The sequence below is a fragment of the Phasianus colchicus genome, chromosome 8, assembly GCF_987193195.1.
Source record: "Phasianus colchicus chromosome 8, bPhaCol1.hap1.1, whole genome shotgun sequence".
NCBI classification, from domain to species: Eukaryota; Metazoa; Chordata; class Aves; order Galliformes; family Phasianidae; genus Phasianus; species Phasianus colchicus.
The window spans coordinates 7,189,948-7,211,807 of NC_143443.1; the positions used below are offsets into that span (position 1 = coordinate 7,189,948).

A 21,860-nucleotide genomic window follows, 5' to 3' on the forward strand; every position below is an offset into this window, starting at 1 on the left:
AGCGGAGCTCCTTGGTTGAGGCTGGGTCACTGGGTCTGCCTCCACCTGCAGCTGCTGAACCTTGAGGCTGTGTAGCAGGTCTGCCTCTTGGCTGCAGGCCTGCCCTCCATGCACTCTGCTCTGGAGTCAGACATAGGCAACTTTGGGTCATCCTTGGGCTGCTGAACCTGTATGAAACCCAGAGCTGGCCCTGGGCATGCTGCAGAGCTCAGAGGCACAGGCAGCCCCTTTCTTCCCATCCTGAGGTCTTAGTGGACTAATGAGTTTGGGTGGCCCTGCACAGGCACATGTCATTTCAGCCTAAGGCCGTGTCATTCACATTGATCTAAGGGTAGAAAATAAAATTCAAGCTGCCCGGAAAAGGAATTGGTTTGGTTTTGCTGGTAGAAACATTTTTTGAAGTTAGCTTCTGATGATTGATTTTTAGTGTTTTTGTGTTTTGGTTGTGTTTTTTTTTTTTTTTTTTTTCATTTTTATGATAGTTAATCAACAGCTGTTTAGTAGCAGAGTTGCCTCGAATGGAGCCCTTCCAGTTCTTCAAATGAGTCCAGACGGTTTCAGCATAATTCTCTGTAGGGAATAAAGCCCAGCTGGGCTTTATTGTTTGTTTGTTTATTTAATTAATTAATGCATGTATTAACTACTGGGAGCCCACTCCCACCCCAGCACTGCTCCCCCTGGCAGTGCTGCTCCAGGCTTTCCCCCAGCAGCCAGACCAGGCAGTGCTTCACTCACTTAGAGGCTCACTGCAGCATCCCCTCCTCGCATAGAGGGAAGGTGTGGGATTTATCTCTTGTGCCTTTCCCTGTCCTGTTGTTCTGCCCACATACAGCAGAGTCATTACATCCTCTTACAGCAATTGAACAAAACCAGAGCTTTTGTCCTTATCACTCCCTGTCTGTTTGTTCGCTTCCTATTCAGTGGTGTTTAAAACAACTTTCATTTAAACTTTTCAAAAACATCTCCATCTCCTCTCTGCTTATTTTTAATTTTCTTCTTCTTTTTTTTTTTTTTTTTTTTTTAATTTGAAAACATCATTTTTAAAAGAAGCCCAACAACTTGGTATTTTTCCCCCAGAGACTTCCTGATTTGGAAGACAGGTCTCTTTTGAAGAAAGGGAAAAATAAACCCTCAGGTGTTTGGAATGTCTGCTCAGATCTGCTTCTGGTGCCTGCAGTGCTCTCCCAGGAGTCAGGAGGCATTTACCCCCAAGGTAGCAATTAATGATGGAAACTTCATGTGGAAAGAAATTTAGTTCCTAGGGGAAGTCTGACTCTCCTCTTTGATGAAATTCCCATATTACTGGATGAGGTGTTTCATGAACCCCGTTATTCCGGATTGTTTACTCTGGCTGTATGGCCCACAGTGTTGCCCATTCAGCACTCAGTAGGACTGCCACCCTTAAAAACATCCCTTTCTGTGTAAGGTTTCAGTGAGTTATGTCCTGTGCAGAGCAGGACAAAAGCCTCCATCCAGAAAGGCAGCTGTCTGGCAGCTGATCTGAAAACACTTGTGATACTTCAGTCACTTTGTAAGACAGGAAAATATGGTCAGTTATTCACTCATAGGAAACCCTGAGCTTTGTTGAGGCTTGTGGTGTTCTGTGGGAAAAGATGGTTTTGGCAGCAAAGGATAAAAATAAACTGATGATTGGAGGGCTACCAACAAGGAAATCCTTGTAGGTTTGCTTTAACTTGAGTGGGTTATTAAATCATCATCTGCATAGGATAAGGGGAAATGGTTTCAAACTAAAAGAGAAGAGATTTAGATTGGATATAAGAAAAAAAAAAAAAAAAAATCACTGTAAGGTTAGTGAAGCACTGGCATAGCTTGTCCAGAGAGTTGGTGGATGTCCCATCCATAGAGACACTCAAAGTCAGGTTGGTCGGGGCACTGAGCACTTGATGGAGTTGTAGGTGTCCCTGTTCATTGCAGAGGAGTTGGAGCAGATGGCCTTTAAGAGTCCCTTCCAATTCAAATGATTCTATGATTTATATTTGAACAGTGCTCCAAATGGAGAGCAAGCACTTCCAGAGTTTCAGAGATGTTTGGTGAAAGCAGACAGATATATATATATATTCTTTCAATTCTGTGAACATCTCTGTTTTCCGAAATAGAAATATCAAAAGTGTGTCTTTCCTTGTGTGAATTCTGATCTGTCTGAAAGCAGCAGCCTGAGATACAGCTGCTGGTCAGCTCATGGCACTGTCTGCATCCATCACAAACAGCCTCAACCTTCTGGAGACACGGCACCTGGCGGAGCTTCCTGCTCTATGATGTGTGAGGTGCTTGTCCAGAAGGAAGTCTCTGAAATTCATTAACACCAGGTTTGGATATTACAGAGGCTTCCTTTGTATAATAAATAATACCACAAATTCTGATTTTTAAGCTTTCTTAAAAAACAAAGGTCAGAAATCTAACTCTGGAAGAAAGAAAGGATGCCTAGGTGGAAGTATCTTCTGCATCCTCCGCAGGTTTCTATGCGTGTATTAGAGATTATATGATAATTAGCATTAAAAGTGAAAAGCCAATGGGTTTGTGTTAAAGAGGGATGTAAGTGTTCCTTATGCTCAGTTGGAAAGTCCTTTTCTGAAGCACTTATGTTTTTTTTGTTTTTTTTTTCAGCTCTAGAATAAAGGAAATTTTACCAGGAAAATGATGCCTTAAAAGCTGTTTTCCAAAGTACAGCGCTTTGCTTTTGTCGTGGAAAAGATGCTCAGTGTGTTTTGGGGGTCCATCCTTACTTATCCCATCTTTTACTCAGGAAACATCAATTATCCCCAGAAGTGATGGAAATACAGGCAGTGCTGTTCTTAGCAGGAATTACATGTTTCAATAAGTAATAATTTCTGGTATTCCATTACAGAGGCAAGCTGCTGTCTGAACCCCCACAAACAACCTGAGGCAGGCTTTTAGTTACCAATGCTAACATCCACTTGAGAGGGAAAAAAGAAAAAAAAGAAAGAAATGGAAAAAATACTTTTCCAATTTCTGGCCACTAATTATAATTAAAGCCTGACTTTTCCTTTTTTTTTCCAAACAGATGGGAAAAATCAAAACATTAAGTAGCTTCATTCTCATCACTGGGCTTTTTGAGAGGCTCTAAGATGCTGGGTGGCAGCTGGGTTTTTGGCTGGGTTCTTCTCATTGTGATTGGTCCCTGTAGCTCCAAAGGCATGAGAACAAGGAGCTGCACATCTCCCTTCAGCCTGCCCCACTTGTTTTCTCTTCTGCTCAGTTAGCAAGCTTCACTCAAAGTAGGTTAATGTTTCCAATGCACAGCAGGCTCCCAAACCAAAGCTTGATCTTTGTTTTAATTTTTTAAGCTGTCAGCAGTCATCCATTCAAGGTCCTGTTCTATTTGTCTGTTTACCTAAAACAAGGCATTGTAAAATGACATTCTGAAAGACCTAGGCACTATTTTGAGAATTCAGAAGGATTCTTTAAAGCTAATCAGATGATTTGTTTTTCTACAGTGACAATTGTGATTTATCTTACTGCTAAATAAGCCTTTACTTATGAGAATTTGCATGGGGGTCATCCAAGGAAAACAGGAAGTGGTGGGACTTGTACCAGAAGGCAAGGGTATTTGGGGGCAGTTCTCCTTTAATGTTTTCTCCCTCTCCATTATTCTTGCATTAACTTTTCAGGCTCTGGGGACCTCGGACCTGGACACTGATGGAAGACTGCCATAACTGGGATGCCTCCAACAACCATCGGACTGCTGATGGCAAAGAGAAAAGGAATGCAGTGTGGAGGCAGCAGATGACGTATGTGTAAATATACCCTTTTCTTCTTTCTTTTAAAGTCAGAGATGTCTCATGTTGCCCTTTCCCAGTGACCCGTTACCAGCACGCTCCATGTGCCAAGGGTGCCTCATGGGGCCCCAGCACCCAACTCCTTGGCACTGGGAGACGTGTTTCAGTGGGCATGGTGGTGATGGTTTGATGGCTGCACTGGATGACCTTAGTGGCTTTCCAACCTTCACAGTTCTGTGGCACTGTCAACTTGCTCTCACCCTTCAGTGCTGGCACTCATCAATTCACGAGTCCTGGGCAAGGACTCTTCAGAAAACATGAAAGGAAGCTACTAAATGTTTTTTGGAAGGACAGGACTGTGTCTGAGGCTTATATTTAAGAGGTGAGCTCATTTGTCAAATAAGGGAGGCAATTCCTGGTGAAAAGTGCTCACTGCAGTGTGTCAGGAGCTGGAGACTGAAAACTATTAATGCAAGTATGTGGCCTGGAGGAACAAATATATTGGATGACCTCCTAATGGATGATTTTAAACCTTAAAAAAGTGAGTTTATATTGCTTACATTGCTCCATCTGAGTTATTTGCCTGACTTTGATGAGAATTCTTCTTCCTTCTCTGTCACTGTAGTGAGAAATCACAGGAAATTTCTTCATCAGGGATAGGAAGAGGCTTTATGCTTCAAGTTTTAATATCTCTGCACTTATGAAATATGTTACAACCTGGGTGCTTCTCTTGAGAAGCCCTAGAAAGGAGCAGAAGTGGTTTCAGATGCAGCAGGAGAGCTAAATCGACAGTGTTAAAAAAGTAATCTGTGTAAACTGTTTTACAGCTGAAGAGTTATGCAAAGCCGTATCTTAACTTGGCTTCCTGCCCCAAACTGTGCATCCATAAAGTACCACAACCCTGGCTTGACACATTTTATAGTACATTTCAGCTTTGAGAAAAGTAAACTAGTTGTTAAAATACTTCTGTAAGTCCCGTGGCTGGCCCCATTCAGCCTCTGAACCAGTGGACTTATGAGGCTATCTCAGAGGTACATAGGAGATGTCTTTTGGGTTGTGTGCTTTCTGGCATTAGCACTGACAGTGAGGAATACTTGCTGTTCATAATTACAAAGATGTAAAGGGGTGTTACCCGCTACCTGCCATGTAGTTTTCCAGGTGATTGCATGGAACTGTTGTATGAAACTTCTACACAGCCTGATATATAGGGTCTGAGGGTTGCAGGCTGATGTAAACTGTAAGTCATGTGAACAGTGACAAAGAACTGATCTTGCACTTGGTGTGTATTTGGTGTTTGTGGCATCTTAATTTTTAGTGTCAAAATCAGAATTCCTTCGGTGGTCAAATACATTTGTACTTCTATGCATGCTAAAGCCTTACGGGCAAAACATACCAGAGCAGGATGCCAAAGCTCTGGCAGGGACCAGGCAACAAAAGGGGCTGCCTGATGCAACCCCCTGCAGCTGGAACAGCTGTGAGATGTTCTGCCCTCTTGGGGGCTGGGGGTGGGAACCCTCTGCACCTCCACTTCCAAGCCCAGAGAGATCCCACACTGTGCTGGGAGGAGGGCAAGTGGAAAGCTGGTGAGCAGGAGGTGTCAAATCCAACTGGTTTTGTTCTATGAAGGGCTTGATCCTCATGGCACTGACATGCTTCTTGCAGTGCAAAAGAGGAACTGATGTGTGAATTAGAGCAATTTATGCACATTAAGAGAACGTTATGATTCTGTAATTAGATGGCCCTCTCTACTGAAAAGTGCATGTCAGCAGCTGAAATAGATGAGAAAACTGATGTGCTTTGTTTGTGTTGCTCTCTTCCTTTCAGTGCCTTGTAGATCCAGTACTGTCCAGATGAATGTCTCTCTAGACTTTGTCCCCTAAGAGGCTCTTACCACAACAGCATGCTATTAAGAGGGGTTTTTGATTATTATTTGGAAAGTGTTTGTGTTCTCTGGGATAATGTGACTCTATAAATGGAATGCTTTTTGCTTTGCTTTTACAATAGTTTTCTGCTTGTAATGAAATAGTTTTTAAATAGTTTCTGGCTTTCAGAAGAGCAAAATACAGCTGCTACTGGCATCTGATTAATTATTGCTATTTCATGATAACTGTAATTAAATTCAGCTAATTCTCCACTGCAATATTTATGGAAAACAAGAAGCAAAAGCTTAGTTCAGCATTGATGCTGGAGGGCATAAGAGCATGGGAAATAAGTATAAAACCTGCATGGCACAGGCTTAGGGGTCTCGTATAGGGTCTTGGAACTTCCCTCCCACACTGCCCCCAGTGCTGTGGAGCCAGCACACGCACACTCGTTCCTCACATCTCCCTTCTGCCTCCGTTTCTTTTCTTGTGCCACAAAAGGTGTGTCAGCAGAGAAAAGCTCTCTCAGGGCTGTGGTGCACAAGAGAAAGGTCGCATCCAACTCTGCTCCGCAAGCACTGCTGCAGAGGTACCTTTCTGACTGGGCAACCATCAGGGAGATTTACAGCCCCTTTGTCTGCCTTTGGTTTAAGATTTAAGAGAAGAAGAGAGAAACATCATTTCCCTTGAGGCTCATCTTTGGTGACACTTCTGCAATACCGGAGCTCTGACAAATGAGCATGGCAGCAGTTCATGGGTCTGTGGTGGTTAAAGTAGTGCCACTGCTCTCAGCTCACCACATATATGTTAAGTGATGACAGGAGCATCTCCAAACCAGCTTTCCCGTACATGGCTGTGCCCATCCAAACTCATCATATCAATTCCTGCTACCAGCTTTCCAAGTCAGTAGCCAAACCACCCTGTTTTATTTCTCCTTAGGCAACTGTTCTTGTAAATCTGAATTCTCACTTTCTGCCTCCTCAAACTGCGGAGCAGTGTGTGCTAAAACACTGTCCAGGGCATTCCCATCAGCATGCAGAGGAACATGCTGCTCTGGTTGTGCACTGGGACATCTGAGTGTGCAGCAGGAGAGGAGCTGGGACATGCAGTGCTCAAGTGTTCCCAGAGGAGATGGTGGGGACCCCTGATGAGCCCATGGGACATCCTGGCTAAATTTCAGCCACGTGTTTCTATCTGGGTATCATCTACCCTAGTGTAACGATGGGGATTAAAGTCAATCTGTTAAAAATCTTTCAGTAGGCTATCTTCTAATCCAGACGAAAAACAACCTTCCTAAAGGGGAAAAAAAAAAAAAAAAGTCAAATATTTTGAATAAGCTCGACAATTTTAGAATAGAACATTTCAGTTTTTAGTTGTGGTAATAGCTGCTTTTTTTTCTGTGCTCTACTTTCTCGAGCCTTTTTGCGAAGTTATTGTGTGTGGCTGAGAGAAGCGCTTGCTTCCCCGAGTTTATTTAGAGCTTTTCCTTGACTAATGCCTTTTGTCACAAGTGACAGTGAAGGACCTGTTTGGTAATAGAGATCAATGGAGATGAAGGTGACATTCCAGAGCAACGTTTTAAAACTAATGCATTAGTATTTATCTGACCACGGCACCGAGGAGCTTTGGCTCACAGTCTGAGAGCATCGTGACCCTGTAACTTCTGTCCCCGCAGTCCTCCTCCTAAAATGCACATTTCCCCTCCCTGTCACTCTTCTCCAACCCCGTACTGACTCCTGGCCCGTTCCAGAAAGCTCTCTGCCAGTCTGTGGCCCAATGGCTGTGTTTGCAGCAGACTTCTTGTAATGCTTGTTGGATGGTGCCGTGCCGCCGCGGGTCACCTCACTGGCTTTGGCAAGGACATGCCTGGCACAGTGGAAAGGACTGGGGCATGAAGGGTGTCACTGCCTTTTGTTCCACACTGAGAGAAGCATGGGACTTGCACTGAGCAAATTAAGGAAGTGTGATTTCATGCTCCAGCTCGCTCTGAAAATTTGAGTGCACTGATGGTACTTGTGAAAAGTGCTAAAGTGATAGACAGCTAAGAACTTAGGGTCTCTTTTCGCTTGAAGAAAGATGTACAGCAGAAGCTAATTGTCATCCTACATTATATACTCAGCTTTGAGTATATAGTTCACTTCAATTCCCAAGCACATTCAGGATTTAATCTGTATCTTCTTCACCGAGGAATCCAGAAAGGGTGGCAGCTTTCAACTCTGCAGTGGTCTGAGACCACCATGTACTCAAATAAGGTTCTAAGCAGCTGTCAGATTAAAGCAGTACCAGCGTTGCCTGGGTTTGAGTAAATATTGACTGCTGTGCGTCCAGATACTCCTCTCCCTCCACATGAGCTCTGCCATCTGTGCCCAGAAGCACTGGCTTTTGGAGGCTGTTGACTTGACATCCTCTGCACTTAATTCTAGCGTAGGAAGGCCAATTCTAATAACGCGTAATGTAATTGCGTATAAAACACAATCTCAGTAACTTCTGTACATAACTGAAATGAAAACATATTAATAATAACCTACCATGCATTCTTCTCGATCGTATTGCGCGATGTCATGGCAATGTGTTTAGTGCCGACCAAGCGAAAGAAAGACAGATTGTTTTCCCAGAATCTGCTCAGCTAATGGAGAAAAATCCACCCTGATCTAAGCTCGCTCCAGCAGTTTCTCAGAAATATTGATGTCTCAAGCCCTCATGCCTTTATTAAAGTAAATCGTAATGTATTTCAATGGAAAAACAAATTCTGCATTTTAGCATTTGTTGCAGCTGATAGCTACAGTACTGGTTTCAAGCAGAGCATGCTGAGCTAATTACATTTCTTCCAAACACTGTTGATTTCTTGATTGCTAATGTGGTATTTGCAAGTCAGTGATTCTTAAATGTCAGCTTAAGAAACTGTCTTTACCAGTCTGAATCCCCTAAATGCAGGCCTTGTTTTACCAATATTCCCAGTGAAGAATTACTGTCTCCACTGTTTGGCTTGCAAGTACGACAGTAATTTCCAAAGACTGTACAGCGTGTGGTTGGTGGGAGCATGGAAACATAGAAACATCTCATTAATGCTTCATTATTAATCAGTGAAAGATGGATGCAGATCTTGAGGGAACCGCTGAATGACAAATTCCCGAAGCACTTTACGTAGCTTCCTTCAAAGCAGCAGCTCTTGGGGAAGATGGACAGCCCTATTAGTGTGCATGGTGCAACAACCCTGTAGCAATGAGCTTCCCTGTTAATGTGCTTTTTATGAAAAGGGGAGCATTCCCAGTACCTGGATAACTCTGGAATGTTTGGTAAACAAAGCAAATATTATTTTCTTGTCTGTGCTGCAATTTTTCTAAGGCTTCGTGAGCACGCTTTTCATATGGTTTTTGGTTGAAGAGTCACATGAATGCTACCTTTCTCCTTTCTCTAAGTTTCTTCTTACGCATCTTTGTACTCATTGTAATACTTCATCACTTGTCCGTACATGTTCTGATACTGCAGTGCAATAGTAACTAAGTCAGATGTCAGCAGAGACATCTTGGGATGCTGTCAGTGCGAGGCAGGAGCAGGCACTGGGCGCTGCAGCGCCGCCGGACACCTGAGCTTTGTTTGTGTGGGAAGATGGGAGGGGGAACTCTTTTGAAAATGGACCCCTGGTTACTGGTGTGAAAGTACATGGAAAGAAGCTGGGAGAGGAAATCTGGGTAACTGAGTTGTTCTCCAGTCCTTGTTGTAAATCTGCTTCTTTGGGAGTCTGTAAGGGTTGTTCTTGGGAACAGTGCTCAAATCCAGTTTTTCTTATACTCAGAACTCTTGATGTTTAGACGTTTTTCAGACAATACCGTGATCACATGCAGAAATCTCTTCTTGCTGTGAGAAAAAAGCCCCTGTGCTTCCCCCAGCGGTAATGCAGACACTTGGCTGACACAGCCTCCTCCTACTGCCTTAGTTGCAACAGTCAGCTGTACGCAGTAACAGACGGTGTGATGGACGAGGCTGCCGTACAGCAGCAAACCATGCGGGTGCTGCTCCTCGCAGCCCCAGAAGTGCCTGCAGCTCTCCAGCCAGCAGTGCAGTTCCATGGGTTTGGGGTACAGCTGGGGCCTGGAGAGCTGAGCTCGACCTTTGGGCAGGAGGTCCAGGTCCCAGTTAGGTATCTCCAAGCGTTGCAGTGGAAGCAGCGTCCAAGGTGAGGAAGCAGCGTCCAAGGTGATTTGCTGTTCAGTGTTTGGCACGTATTACAGGATGCTGAAGCCAGAGGAATCTCCTCTTTAGTCTGATTCTGTCTCTGTGTAGCTTCCTAAAGCTGTTAGCATGCCTCCCGGCTGAGCTGGCTTGAGCACCGCTGTCCTAGACTGCTAGGGTTGCATTTGGGCTGTCTCCGGTTGGGTGCTGCATGACCAACTTACTGCCTTCTTAACAGATGTTCAGATGGCTGCAAGCTTTTTGGGAGCACTTGTTCACACCGGGATGCATCTTGGGAAAATATCTCATTGCTCAATCAAACTGTATTCAGGCATGACGTTCCAACATCTGCAGATTTGTAATCCTTTTTAGCCCTTAGGATGAAAATACCTGGGAGTAGAGTGACTGAGGAATGCATTAAAATTGAAAATAAGGTTCAGTGTATTCTCACCCATCATTGAAGAACATTTTCCATTCAATTAAAAGAAAAAGGCATATATTTTTGCCTACTTTTATGTCTTATAGGATTTGTTTTCTCAGCAACGCAAATCGCATCAGAGACATCTATAAACTATTCACTGCTTTCAGCCCAAATTGGAAAGGCAGCAGGGAAGAACTTGTGTATTTATTTTCTCTTTAACTCTCAGGAGAGAGGCACAAATGTGGGACCTATCATGACTGACATAGCAAGCCATTAGGTAATTATACAGAAACCCCTTTTATTGAAGCATCTGTGTTAAAATGTGCATGCTAAACAGAATTTTAATAGGCTATGACTCTAAATCCCTAAGCTTCAATTTGGTAGCAGAAAAACTTCCAAGCATTTTCAGTGCTATTTTACAAACACTTCAAACAGATCCCATTATAGAGCAAGAGTTTTTTGAGAGAGATGTTATTTTGCTTTGGCCTCGAAGCAAATGTTTGGTAGCATGTTTATCACAATATAAGGCTGTTATGTCTGTGAGTTCTCTCTAGCTTCAGTTATCCCTTCAGCACCCTCTGGGGCTTCCTGTCATGTCACCAACTCTTTCCTTTCACTCTGGCACCTCTACTATGGCTTGTTTCCTTCTGGCTGAGGGGAGATCAAGGCCCTGTTATATTATTTTGATACCTTTTCTGCCGAGAGCTCTCCTTCCTTGCCTTCCCAGTGGTATTGCCTTCCCGTCTCCCCAGAGGAAGAGGAGATGCTCTCCCTCTTGGGCTTTTCCTTCTCTTGGTGCCAGAAACATCCCGTAAATTAAACCCTGTGAGCACTTAGCTCACCACAGAATAATTTTTTACTCACAACAGTGCCCAGCACTTTCTGGCAGGTGTGAACTGAGCATTTGTCACATGCGTTGACAGCATATACATGATCTCTTCCCATGTGCAAGCCAAGACACAAAACTGTTTTTTTGTTCTTTCTTCAAAATCATGACGGATCTCTCATTTCTTGATTAAAGGGGTGGGTTTTTTTTGTTTTTTTGTTTTTTTGTTGTTTTTTTTTTAAGTAGTTGTGAGAAATAATGTGCCTTCCCTAATCTTAAATTTTGCTAAATATTTTTTTTAGCTTAGTCTAAAGAAGGAAAATATCATCTTTACTTCAAGGAGTTCAGCCACACTGTAAGCCTGGAATGTACAATCTGATAGAAAATATCAGACATCCCTAAATTTAGATGTTGCTACAGTTTTTCTAGTAATACTGCACCCTTGGAATCTTCTACATGGCATAAATCTTGAGCTGCAGTTGATCATCATTTTTATTAACGGTTATGCAGCAACATAAATATGTATTTTTTGTCCCTCAAGTCAATAAGCATAACCTTCTCTCTGTCGTAAATCTGTCAGAAGTCCTCAGGAGACCACATCTCATGCAGCTCCTACTCTAAGGTGCATCTAGCAGGAGCTTCCTTATAAAAGTAATTGGAGTGAGTAACTCTGCTGATGGTCTGTGAAATCATTTGTATGAAGGAGAATATTAGAATGGTTTTATACACTGGTAATTGATGCAGGTGTCTGAATGAAGGGCTTTTGTCTATTAAGTTCTCTTTCTTCTTTACTTTTTCTTATTCTTTTTCTCTTTTCTTCATCCCTAAGGAATACGTAAAGCTTTCCAAGCTTATAAATCTGTGCTGTTTTGTTTTTTTTCTCCCTTCTCTTTCTTTGAAGCAAACACATGATGAAATGCTGTGTCTGTTGGCATTTGCCCACCAGAGTAAACCCTCCCACGAGGATATTCTTCTAGCTCAGATCCAAATCGATCTTTTGCATGTATAAAATCTGAAGCATCCCATAATATCTATTCATTTTTTGTGTATTAGACGTAAACAGCGACAGATGGAGAGTGTAATAACTACAGGAAAATAGGGAAAAGGTATAAAACATTTACATGGCAAGAAGAGTCAAGAATGTTTGGAAATTACATCTTTTGTGGGAGTTACAGTACCATAATTCTTGCTGCGTGACAGCCACATTTGGCTATTTTGCTCTTCAGAACAACCACTGCAATCTCTTGATGTATGCCATATAACAATTTTGTTCATACTTGTTTGACATTAGTTTCCCGGCCACATACTGTACATTTGTGAAACAAAGCTCTCAAGCCTCGAAAAAGAAATTTCTTCCTTTTATTTTGTTTCTGCTTGTGGGAAGGGAAGATTTATAGGCACTGAACAAACATAGACTGAAACAGCCATTAAATGAAATGCACAAAGAGGAATCGCTCTCTAAAACCTGTAGGTATTGTGCTTAATGGACTAGCCGATATTCAAAGAAAATGAAGGGACAGAGAAAAGTGAACACTTTTAGATAGAACTTACTTCTAAATCATAACTTTGACACACGGAATATTTTTTGGATCATCTCTTTTCACACAGAGACGAGACGCAAACAGGAGGTAGTGGTACGAGCGTGCAGGTTGAAAAAGCCTCTTATTCCCTGAGTATAACAGAAACCAATTAGAAATACTAAAACTTATCAGACATATTAGCCATGAATCAATGGCAATCAAGACAGTCATAGCTAAGAACAATCCAACACCATCTTCTTATTAACAAGATTTTCTGGAAAACTGTATTGATTTTTCTGTAGTGAAACTATTTTCTCTGTGGCCAAGCAAGAGATGGGAAACAGAAAGGCAGAGGTGGTCCTTGCTGCGGGTGCTGGGACTGGGGTGCAGGAGGGGCTGTGCCTGGGCACAGTGCTGTGGCTGCTGGGGAACAAGAGAGCAAGCGTGCTGCTGGGAAGCCCGCTGTGGCTGCATTGTAAGGAGAGAGCTGCCAAGAAAGGAGATCTTTTATCTTATGGAACAGAGAAAGGCTGTGTTGTGTCTGTAGTACAGGGAGAGAGAGAGAAAAGATCCATGAGGAGAAGATAAATGAGAGCAGGGCCTGCCTCACGCCGCTGCTCCTTCTGCAGATAAATGGCCACCTTTACCTCGCTCTAAGGTTATCCAAGCTGGGTTATCTTCTCCAGCATCCCCTTCGCTGCCCTCACATTGCCTCAGCATCGCAGGCACCAAAAGGTCTGTGCAGAGATTTGCGTTGCTGCTGTCGGTGCATTGGGAATTGTTAGTTCAGTGTGTTTGCTAGTGGGGGCTGTGCTTGCCATAGCCAGCTCCACCTGAAACCAAAACCTTCTGGAGTTACTTGATGTCCCAGCGCAGCTTCTTTGTTCAAGAAAGCCTCAGAAAAGCCGCTTGTTGCTCTAGATGCCTTTCTGTTGCTCCCTTAGTAATTCATCAGGACAAAATCATCTGTAGCTAAGTAATTTAATCCAGTGCAGTTTTCACTGAAAACCGCAAGGAATATGTGAAATGAGTATGAAAAGATGCAGAGACCCAAACTGCTCGTTCCCTTAATGTCCCTTTTGGGCTTAGGCCATCTACCTCTCAGGCAGATGTTTTCCTCTGCGGACTCATACAGCATAAAATCAAACAGGACCTCGGTCTAAAGTACCTTTATTATTGGTAAATTGGATCATTTATACCATTAGCCTAACATATTTAATTTGGCATTTGTGTTTTCCTCCAAGCACAGGTTTGGTCAGTTTGCTTCATTTCATCCTGTACTTGGCCATCTAATTTTACATCAATATCTATGTTTTTATGGTGACTTAGATAAACGTTTCTCAATTACGGGGATTTTATAAAATCCAAACAAGTAATGCCATTAACCCGAGCCACTCAACAATAATCCTATTAATTCCCAGTCACATTGCTACAAGATGAATTCGTACTAAAACTCTCAAAAGTTAACTATTTCACTGCAGATCAGTAAATCGGGTCACTTAATTCTTTTCTCCATCCACTGCTATAGCAGCAGGCCACCAAGAGCCATCAACAACTATTGGATAATGATGCAGGTATATTCTGGACTGAGGTCCACCTTGAGGACACCAACAGCTACATGCATCAATGCAGACTCGTGATCTGTGGCTCTGGGCAGCCTGGTCTAGCGGTTGCACGTAGCAGGGGGGTTGAAACTAGATGATCTTTGAGGTCCTTTTCAACCCAGGCTGTTCTATGATTCTGTAATCTCACTAGGAAGCATCGTAGCTTGATTCTGGCCACAGGATTGGCTTCTTCAAACACCTTAAGGCCCAGTGAGATAGAATTTATTTCTGCTGTTTCGGTTACCTCAATGGACAAATGGTCTTCTATACTTTGCTTCATTACTATTCTGAAAAATACATGACTTAAATTGAATCAATCTATACCTGTTTGGCTTAAGACTCAAGTAAGGCTACTGGATTAGGAAACTGAATCAGTACACCTAAATTTCTTATGGAGACTTCTATTAATTGCTTTGCATTTTTGCTGAAGTGAGATATGTCTTAAAGCCTCAAAAGTATGGACGAGTTGAAAAGCCAAAGAAACTGGTTTGTTGGCATTTTCTGCTTTGCAAGGGTTTTCCAGGGGCTTGCCTCATTCTCTAGGTGTGTCCTGGCTGATTAATCCTGGATCGTGGCGGTTGCCCAGAACATCTCTATTCTAGCAATAAGAAGCTCAGCTCTGAGTTTCACCTGGCATCCCTGAAGAAGTACAGGGCGGAGAAAAGTACCTGGCAAAATAAATGCATTTGGAAAGGGAAAAAGAACTGCTGGCATGAAAATAAATGTGTGAGGAGGAGATGGAGGACTTACAGAATCACTGAGGTTGAAAAACACCCGTAAGATTAAGTTTGTGAGGTAGGGTAAAAACAGACACAGAGAATGAAGAAGAAGAAGAGGAAATAAGCAGGCAGAAGGAGCAGTGGCAGCACAGGCGGGGGGGGGAGGGTATGAGGCACCCAGGAATTTATTATTATTCTGCTATGGTACTTCAGTAGGGAAAAAACAAGGGAGATAATGACTCGGGACTTTCTCCTCCCCTAAAGCTGTTTATGTCATGGATTTTCAATGCCCAGATTGTTTCTTATAATCTCTTCTAGCAAGAATGTATTTTTATTTGTCTGTATTATACTCCTATCTCATGTCTACCATTATTATCCTTGTGTTGCATACTGTTTGGCTGAAGATACTGCTGTTTTCCTCATGAACGTGGTTTTGTCTCCTTCTGACTCCATTAAATACGTCAAAGTGTGACCAATATTACTAATGTGAAGAGCTGTGGCACTAAATTAACTATAGAGAAGAAAGCAGCTGTCTGAGGGCTGTGCACAAAGAATGAGCAGAAACACCTCTACAACACTGCCGTAGGATGGGAGCTACAGGGAGTAAAGCAGTTTCAGCAAATGTGAGTAGACGTGCATGGCACAGTACTTTTAAGGCACGATGCTATCAATTTAAAGTCTACCAACCTGCCTGTTAAATACATCCTTTCTTTTAGTGCACAGAGCTAAACCGGAAAAATTCTGCAAAAAAACCCACTAACTCAGCCCTCTTTTCACAACCTATAAATCATGTGCAATATCTCTGTATTATATAGCTTCCATCATGCCCACAATCATGTTACTGGAGCCTGGGCTCAGCATAATCTTTACCCAGCATCTGTCTTATCTTCCACTGTGCTGGAAAACACCCGCACACTTAAATTCAGAAATGATTTTATCCAGAGAGAAATGAGTAGCTATTAGAAATGTCACAGTTCCCTGCCATCCCTCCTGCTTTTAGCCGACAGCAGTGTGTCTGTTCCGGGGGGCATAAAATAGCTGCTCTCCTTACAGCAGATAGGAGCCAAAGGCAGATCTCTGTTGGTGCAGCGGGGAAACCATGGCACTCAGAGTGGTTGTGAGGTCAACTTTGGTCTTTCTGAAATCTGTTTGTTTGGGGGGGGAATGTATTTCCACTTCAGAATCAGCTGATGACCTTTAATGAGCTTATTGGCTATTACAGGTTCCTGGTTCTCATTTATCTCCTGCTTTATTGGTTTTATTGCCTACTGTTGGTTTTGCCAGTGCTGTAGTTTTCAGGCTCCCTCCCTGACTTCAGAGTTCCCGTTGGCCCAAGCAAACGTCCGGGTATACAGGCCTGAGCTGTGGAGACGAAGCCACTAGAAAGGCAAGGCAAAGGAAAGCAATTCTATTTTTTAAGGTATTTTCTGTCTCTTAGTTTTACCCGAGGTGATAAAAGAAATCTAGGGCAGAGAAGGGAGATGAACCTTAACCTTCCGTTCAAGTGCATTTAACCATAAAACTGTCATTTGTCATAGCATACATGATAAATGCACAAAAACACCCACTCTCCACATTGCTCCTCGTGGAGGATTTTACAGTTATGACACCACGCAAGGATCAACTGGCGTGATTTAGCTCCCTGAGCCCCACATGGAGCTGCCCTCAAGGCCAGGATGCCTCTTCTGAGACCAGTGCAGAACTGCACTGGCTTGTGCTTGGGAGTGCTTTGGGGGGAGGATGCCAGGGCAGGGAGACAGCTAACGGCTTCCCAACCGCTTCTGGAATGCTGCTCCCAGGCAGTCTTTCTTGGCAGTTTTCACAGACTCTCTAAAGAATTTACACAGTGAGCGCTGGCCACAGAAATTGAACCGCATGCAGTATTAAAACAAGACAACAATAGCAACAAAACAAACAAACAAAAAACAACCCGCTGTCTGAAGAGGGAGCTGTGCCAGAAAGCTGTGTGGGACAGGCTGGCTCATGCCAAATGTCTCAGCGTACTTGGACCTGCAAGGGACCCGCAGGGAGAACCCACATCATAATATTGCTGTAACCTCTGCCATCTTGCTTCCCCAGTGCTCATGAGAGGCTCTGAGCTTCCTAGAGGCTGTTCACAAATTTCCATTAACTTCAGTGTGTCAGTACCTGAGTTTCTAGTGCAGATGACTGCTTGAATGCCAGGTGTGTTGTTTAACTGGAGGGTGCCCTGCAGCAGGCTCCTTCCAGCATCCCACCCATCCTGTGCCATCCAACCTGGGCTGCATCCCTGCTGCTTGGGCTTATGCTGCAAGTGAGGAGGGAGCTCAGCACCTCCCTGCACTCACTGAAGCCTTGCCTGGTGTATGGGGCACTGACAGAAGCTGTAGGGGAGCTAGATCCTGAGCCAGCAACTCTCAAAGAGTTTCCTTTAAGTTGCAGGCTCTCATCCTGATGGGGATTTCAACCCTCTGGATATCTGCTGGGAAAAAAGCAGCAAACAATCGAGGAGGCTGGAGTGAAATCAACTTTTTAGAAGGGCAAATAGTGACAGGACAAGGGGGAATGGTATAATCTAGGGGAGGGAGGATTTAGATGAGATGTCAGGGGGATGTTTTTCACAGAGAGAGTGATGAGGTGCCCAGAGAGGTTGCCCAGAGAGGTTGTGGGTGCCCCGTCCCTGTGTGTTCAAGGCAAGGTTGGATGAGGCCCCGAGCAGCCTGGTCCAGTACTTGACCTACTGGCTGGCAGTGCCTGCAGCAGGAGGTTGGAAGTTAGGATGCTTGAGGTCCTTTCCAACCCAAGCCTCTCATTCACGGATGCAGGCACAGTTACCTCAAAGGGCTGGAGGTGGTTGAGGTCCCTGTGGCTGAGTGATGCTCTGTATGCATTGCTAATACTTCTGCAGTACTAAGAATAAAGTTTGTTCAGAAAGCTTTGTTTTCTGAACAGCATAGACAGGAATCAAGAGCTCTAGGTAAAAGTAATTAAAGAAGCAAATATCTAGGCTGCAATTATGACTGGTGCAGTGTGGTCATTTTGGCTTTGTGTCGGTCCGTTTAGCTTTAGTGACCTATTTCTCAGACTTTCAATGGCATTTTCTTTCAGATGCGACAATTTAGCACCTTACCATTTCATATTGTTTGTTATCCAAAGCTTTCTGCATTATTCTATTGTAGCTTCCAAATTATTCAGTACTTTAAAGAAAATAGCTTCCATCCAATGCAACCTTGGGCTGAAATCAAAGGCATGTAATCTGTCCTCAACTTTATTAAAAAACATAAGGCATCAGCCTTTACGTAGCTCAAATGCCTCTCCTTACATGGTGACATACCGTGTCTGATACCTCTGAATAAACTCGATATGAATTCCTATTCAGTGTACTCAGCATATTGAATATTATTTAATTTTCCCCATGCTGTGTGATTGAATACTCCAGTCATGGAAATGGAATAGTCGCACAGCCTTGCACTGCTTTGCTCTGCTGTCTTGTTTTGTTTTTCCTTGCCACGTCTGAGGATTAAGCACTTGCTATCTCCCTACCATGGCCAAGAAGAATTTTGTACTTCTTCTGTGCTGCCCTTGAGAAAAAAGTGATTTCATGTAATTAGGATAGAGGTTAGCGTTCAGGTTAACAAGGGAAATAGTGTTTTCTGTTCAAGCACAAAGCTCTTATTTCTCAAGCAAATGCAAACATTAGCTTCTCTGCAGAAAATCTACAGCTATGTACATCTGTTTATAATATCTGTGGCTGGCCGTATTGGTTTCAGCAGCTCCAGCTGGCCTAGAGGAATATAGAACGTACAATGTAAGGGGATCAACATCAGCGTCTCGTTCAGGCACCATCATCAGAAAGTTGCTCTTATAGACATATAGACAACATTTCTGCATTCTCTGTCACTTATTGTACAGATTACAGGAAAGATAAACTGTCCAATCATCATTACATGCTCAAAGCCACAGATGGAAAGATCGGTACGTATCAGTTCTGTAAGTCTCTAAGAAATTTGCAGAGGAAACAAATGACCCACGGTGAAAATGTGTAATACTTTGCAAAATTGGTACCTGGGAGCCATGTGGCTAAACTAGCAGTAAAAATGACCTTTTCTTTTCAGCATGAAATTAGTTTTCTCCTGAAGTATTGAAAAGCGATTTTTAGGCTGTTTTACCACCTGCTCCTCGTCCCTGGGATCTGTGTATTCACTTTTGATTTATGAGGGAAAGCAGGGGGAAATCAGGTGAATTTTAAATGGCATATATCAAGATTATAATGACTTGGTCTTTTCTTCCAGGCTATTTTTTAATCCCATTTTTATGCAATAGCCGAACTGTAACCGCTCGCAAACTGCTTGCAGAGATTTTTCTGTTACATCTCACCCGGTGTTTTATCGCTGCTCCCCTGTCAAGAAATTCTTTTGCTAAAGAGTAAAAATGAGCTATTGGATATGCAGCGAGGATAACCAGCAGATAATTTGACTGCAGGTCAGATCAGCTGTTGCCTTCTTCCTTATTTACACTAATAACTCGTATGTATGTCTAGATATGTGCAGGTGAGTGTATTTAATGCTCCCAGAGAATGTCAGCCTAACTCCCCTGTCATCAGACACACTGCGTGGCAGCGGGATAATTTTCCTACTGCTTTTTAATATGTGAAACAGAGCGACCAAAAGATATGACACACATGTTATAAGGCTATTCTAAAAATAGGTATAAATATTTTTGTCAAGCTAAATAAAAAAAAAAAGCCATCAGTAAAATGGGTGAATATTCTCACCCTCATGGGAAGCCACGAGACTGGGTAGGTGTGCGATCTGCCCTCAAAACTTGTATCAGATGTGTAAATAACTCGTGAGATCTGGCTTCTGCTAGCCCGAAGAGAGACAGACAGTATCATTATACAGGACAAACGACTTGCCTGTTAATAATGCTTACCTGTATTGCTTTTTAAGTTAACCCTAGTAAAAGTACGCTGTACTGTACTTCATATTGCAGCACACTGAAGTATACGAGAGGAGTCTACAGTGTAAGGATTGTGGAGTGAAAGCACTGCAGGTGGAGTCCAGTTTCAGTTTCTGTATCTTCTCGAAGATGTCTGTATTTCCTTCTATGCTACCTTCTTCGTGATGGAAAACAAATGTGGATTTACATGTACTGTGATCATATTTTCCTCCTAAGGCTGGGAAATTGCATGCTAAGGTTCTAAAGACTGTCCTTAATCTTTCTGGACGCCATTACCTACTGCTGCCAGTTAAGATGGATAAAAATTGAGATGAAAATGCAATAGAAATCAATCAAGAAGTCTGTTCCCATAGGAGCAATTAAGTTAGCTGAAGTAAAATGATATTTTAGGGCAATTTAGATACAATTAATATCAGAATCGAACATTTACCACTGTTCTTTGGAGATAAAATTAGGTGCAGCTTCTTTACAGAAAACTTTGAGGAAACAAATTATTATTTTTTAAAATTCATTAAAAATTCTACTGAAATATTTCTGTAAGATTTTATTTATTTATTTATGGTTTCTTAATGAAACTTTTTCTCCATCCTTTCGAGTAAAAGTTTTTTCTCAATTTCCAGCTCAAGTTGTATGGATCATTCGTTAGGACTTGTGAATACAGACGCTGAATGAATTTCAAGACCAGAGTCTATATAAAGCCTTAGCTTTAAATGCAGCCTCGCTGACAGTGAGGCAACAGCATGAGAGCAAAGTGTGTTTTTCCAAAACTTCATTTTTTCTCACTAATGCTGTTTTTTGTGTTTCTCATTAAAAGCATCCTGATGGCTAAAAATTACTTTCCTGGTCAGGGGGTCACGAACCTGACAGAGCAAGAATGAAGAGTTCCTGCTCTGAAGATGTTTCTGTAGGTTCTAATAGTGCATCAGATCTCTGGGCTATTCTGTGATAGGAGTCTGCCTTTGAAGCTGCTCGTTGAAAGCTCCATGTAACTCCAAACTAAATATTGGCTTTATTTGAAACTGTAAAAGAGTTCTATTCTTAACAGCTCCTGTTTTGACTTTTCATCTTTCCATACCAACAGAATGTCAACTGCATGACAGAAACACGAGTCTGGCATGGAGAAAGAGGTAAAATTTATGGAATACTTTTTTGGGGAATATTGCCTTTTGTGCTACCCCTTGTTATCTTCAGGGAATCTTAACATAGACAAAGCACTGAAGAGACTCCTTTTGCTAGTAATTATATCACAGACTTTTTTCCAACCAGCGGCACTTGGCGTCTGACGTTAACAGCCGTAAAATCATCCAAGCCTGAAAACTCGTCTTGGAACAATTTTAGAATTCTATCTTTGACTCTTTAAATAAATAATATCAGTCTGCCATCTTTTCGCTTTTTTAATATATGTGAGACTTAAATATAAATGCTATTCTTTCAGGCTCCATAAAATAAATGTATGATATTTTCCATATATATCTAGTACTGAAATTATTATGGAGATGAACCTTCACGCCGTTTCTCATATACATTTGAGTTTGAACTTTTTTCTTTAATTGTGAGAGGTACTTTATTTGAAAAATGGCTAAAAAACAGAATGTTAAATTGTGTACAGTAAGAATAAATTCTACTTAGTCTGTTTGTGTAGACAGTTAGGAGTCGGGATGAATTCTTGGTGTGGGCAGGGGGCTTATCAAGATGGGATTTATTACCCAAGAAGTCTGGATTTTGATCTCATAGTTCTGTGTTGCCATATTCGATCAGAGAAATGAGCTGTTACTTCTTCGTGAGAGCCAAGTGTGGAGAAGTTTCAGGATTAATAAAATATACCCATCTATTTCATGGGTGTGTAGGTTCAGACTATTACCCTGCGAGGAAAAATAAGCGTATATGATAAAATAGGGCACTTTGGGTTTTCAGAGTTACAGCGCAGTCTTTTCACAAGTGGTTGGGTTCACTCTTTGCACAGACCCAGAAGAGTGGGCTCCACACAGTGCCCGTGCAGAGCCCCGGTCCTTCTGGGTTCTTGTGTCAAGGGGCCTGAT

The 21,860-nt window shown here is 42.5% G+C and overlaps 1 protein-coding gene across 3 annotated transcripts in view; it reads left to right on the forward strand.

Moving 5' to 3' along the window:
• Positions 1-21,860, forward strand: part of LOC149917000 (uncharacterized) — a 96,727-nt gene that overhangs the window by 57,327 nt on the left and 17,540 nt on the right. Inside the window, exons 1-3 of one of the 3 annotated variants that reach the window (XR_016468662.1) lie at positions 3,244-3,349; positions 3,651-3,770; positions 20,903-20,948. Coding sequence is in view for 1 of the 3 variants with exons in the window: in XM_090144812.1 (XP_090000938.1) it covers positions 3,651-3,770 (120 nt within the window). In the remaining 2 variants the exon portion in view is untranslated. Of the gene's footprint in view, positions 1-3,243; positions 3,350-3,650; positions 3,771-20,902; positions 20,949-21,860 lie in introns of those variants that run through there. The other 2 variants (XR_016468663.1, XM_090144812.1) reach the window with 2 other exon arrangements.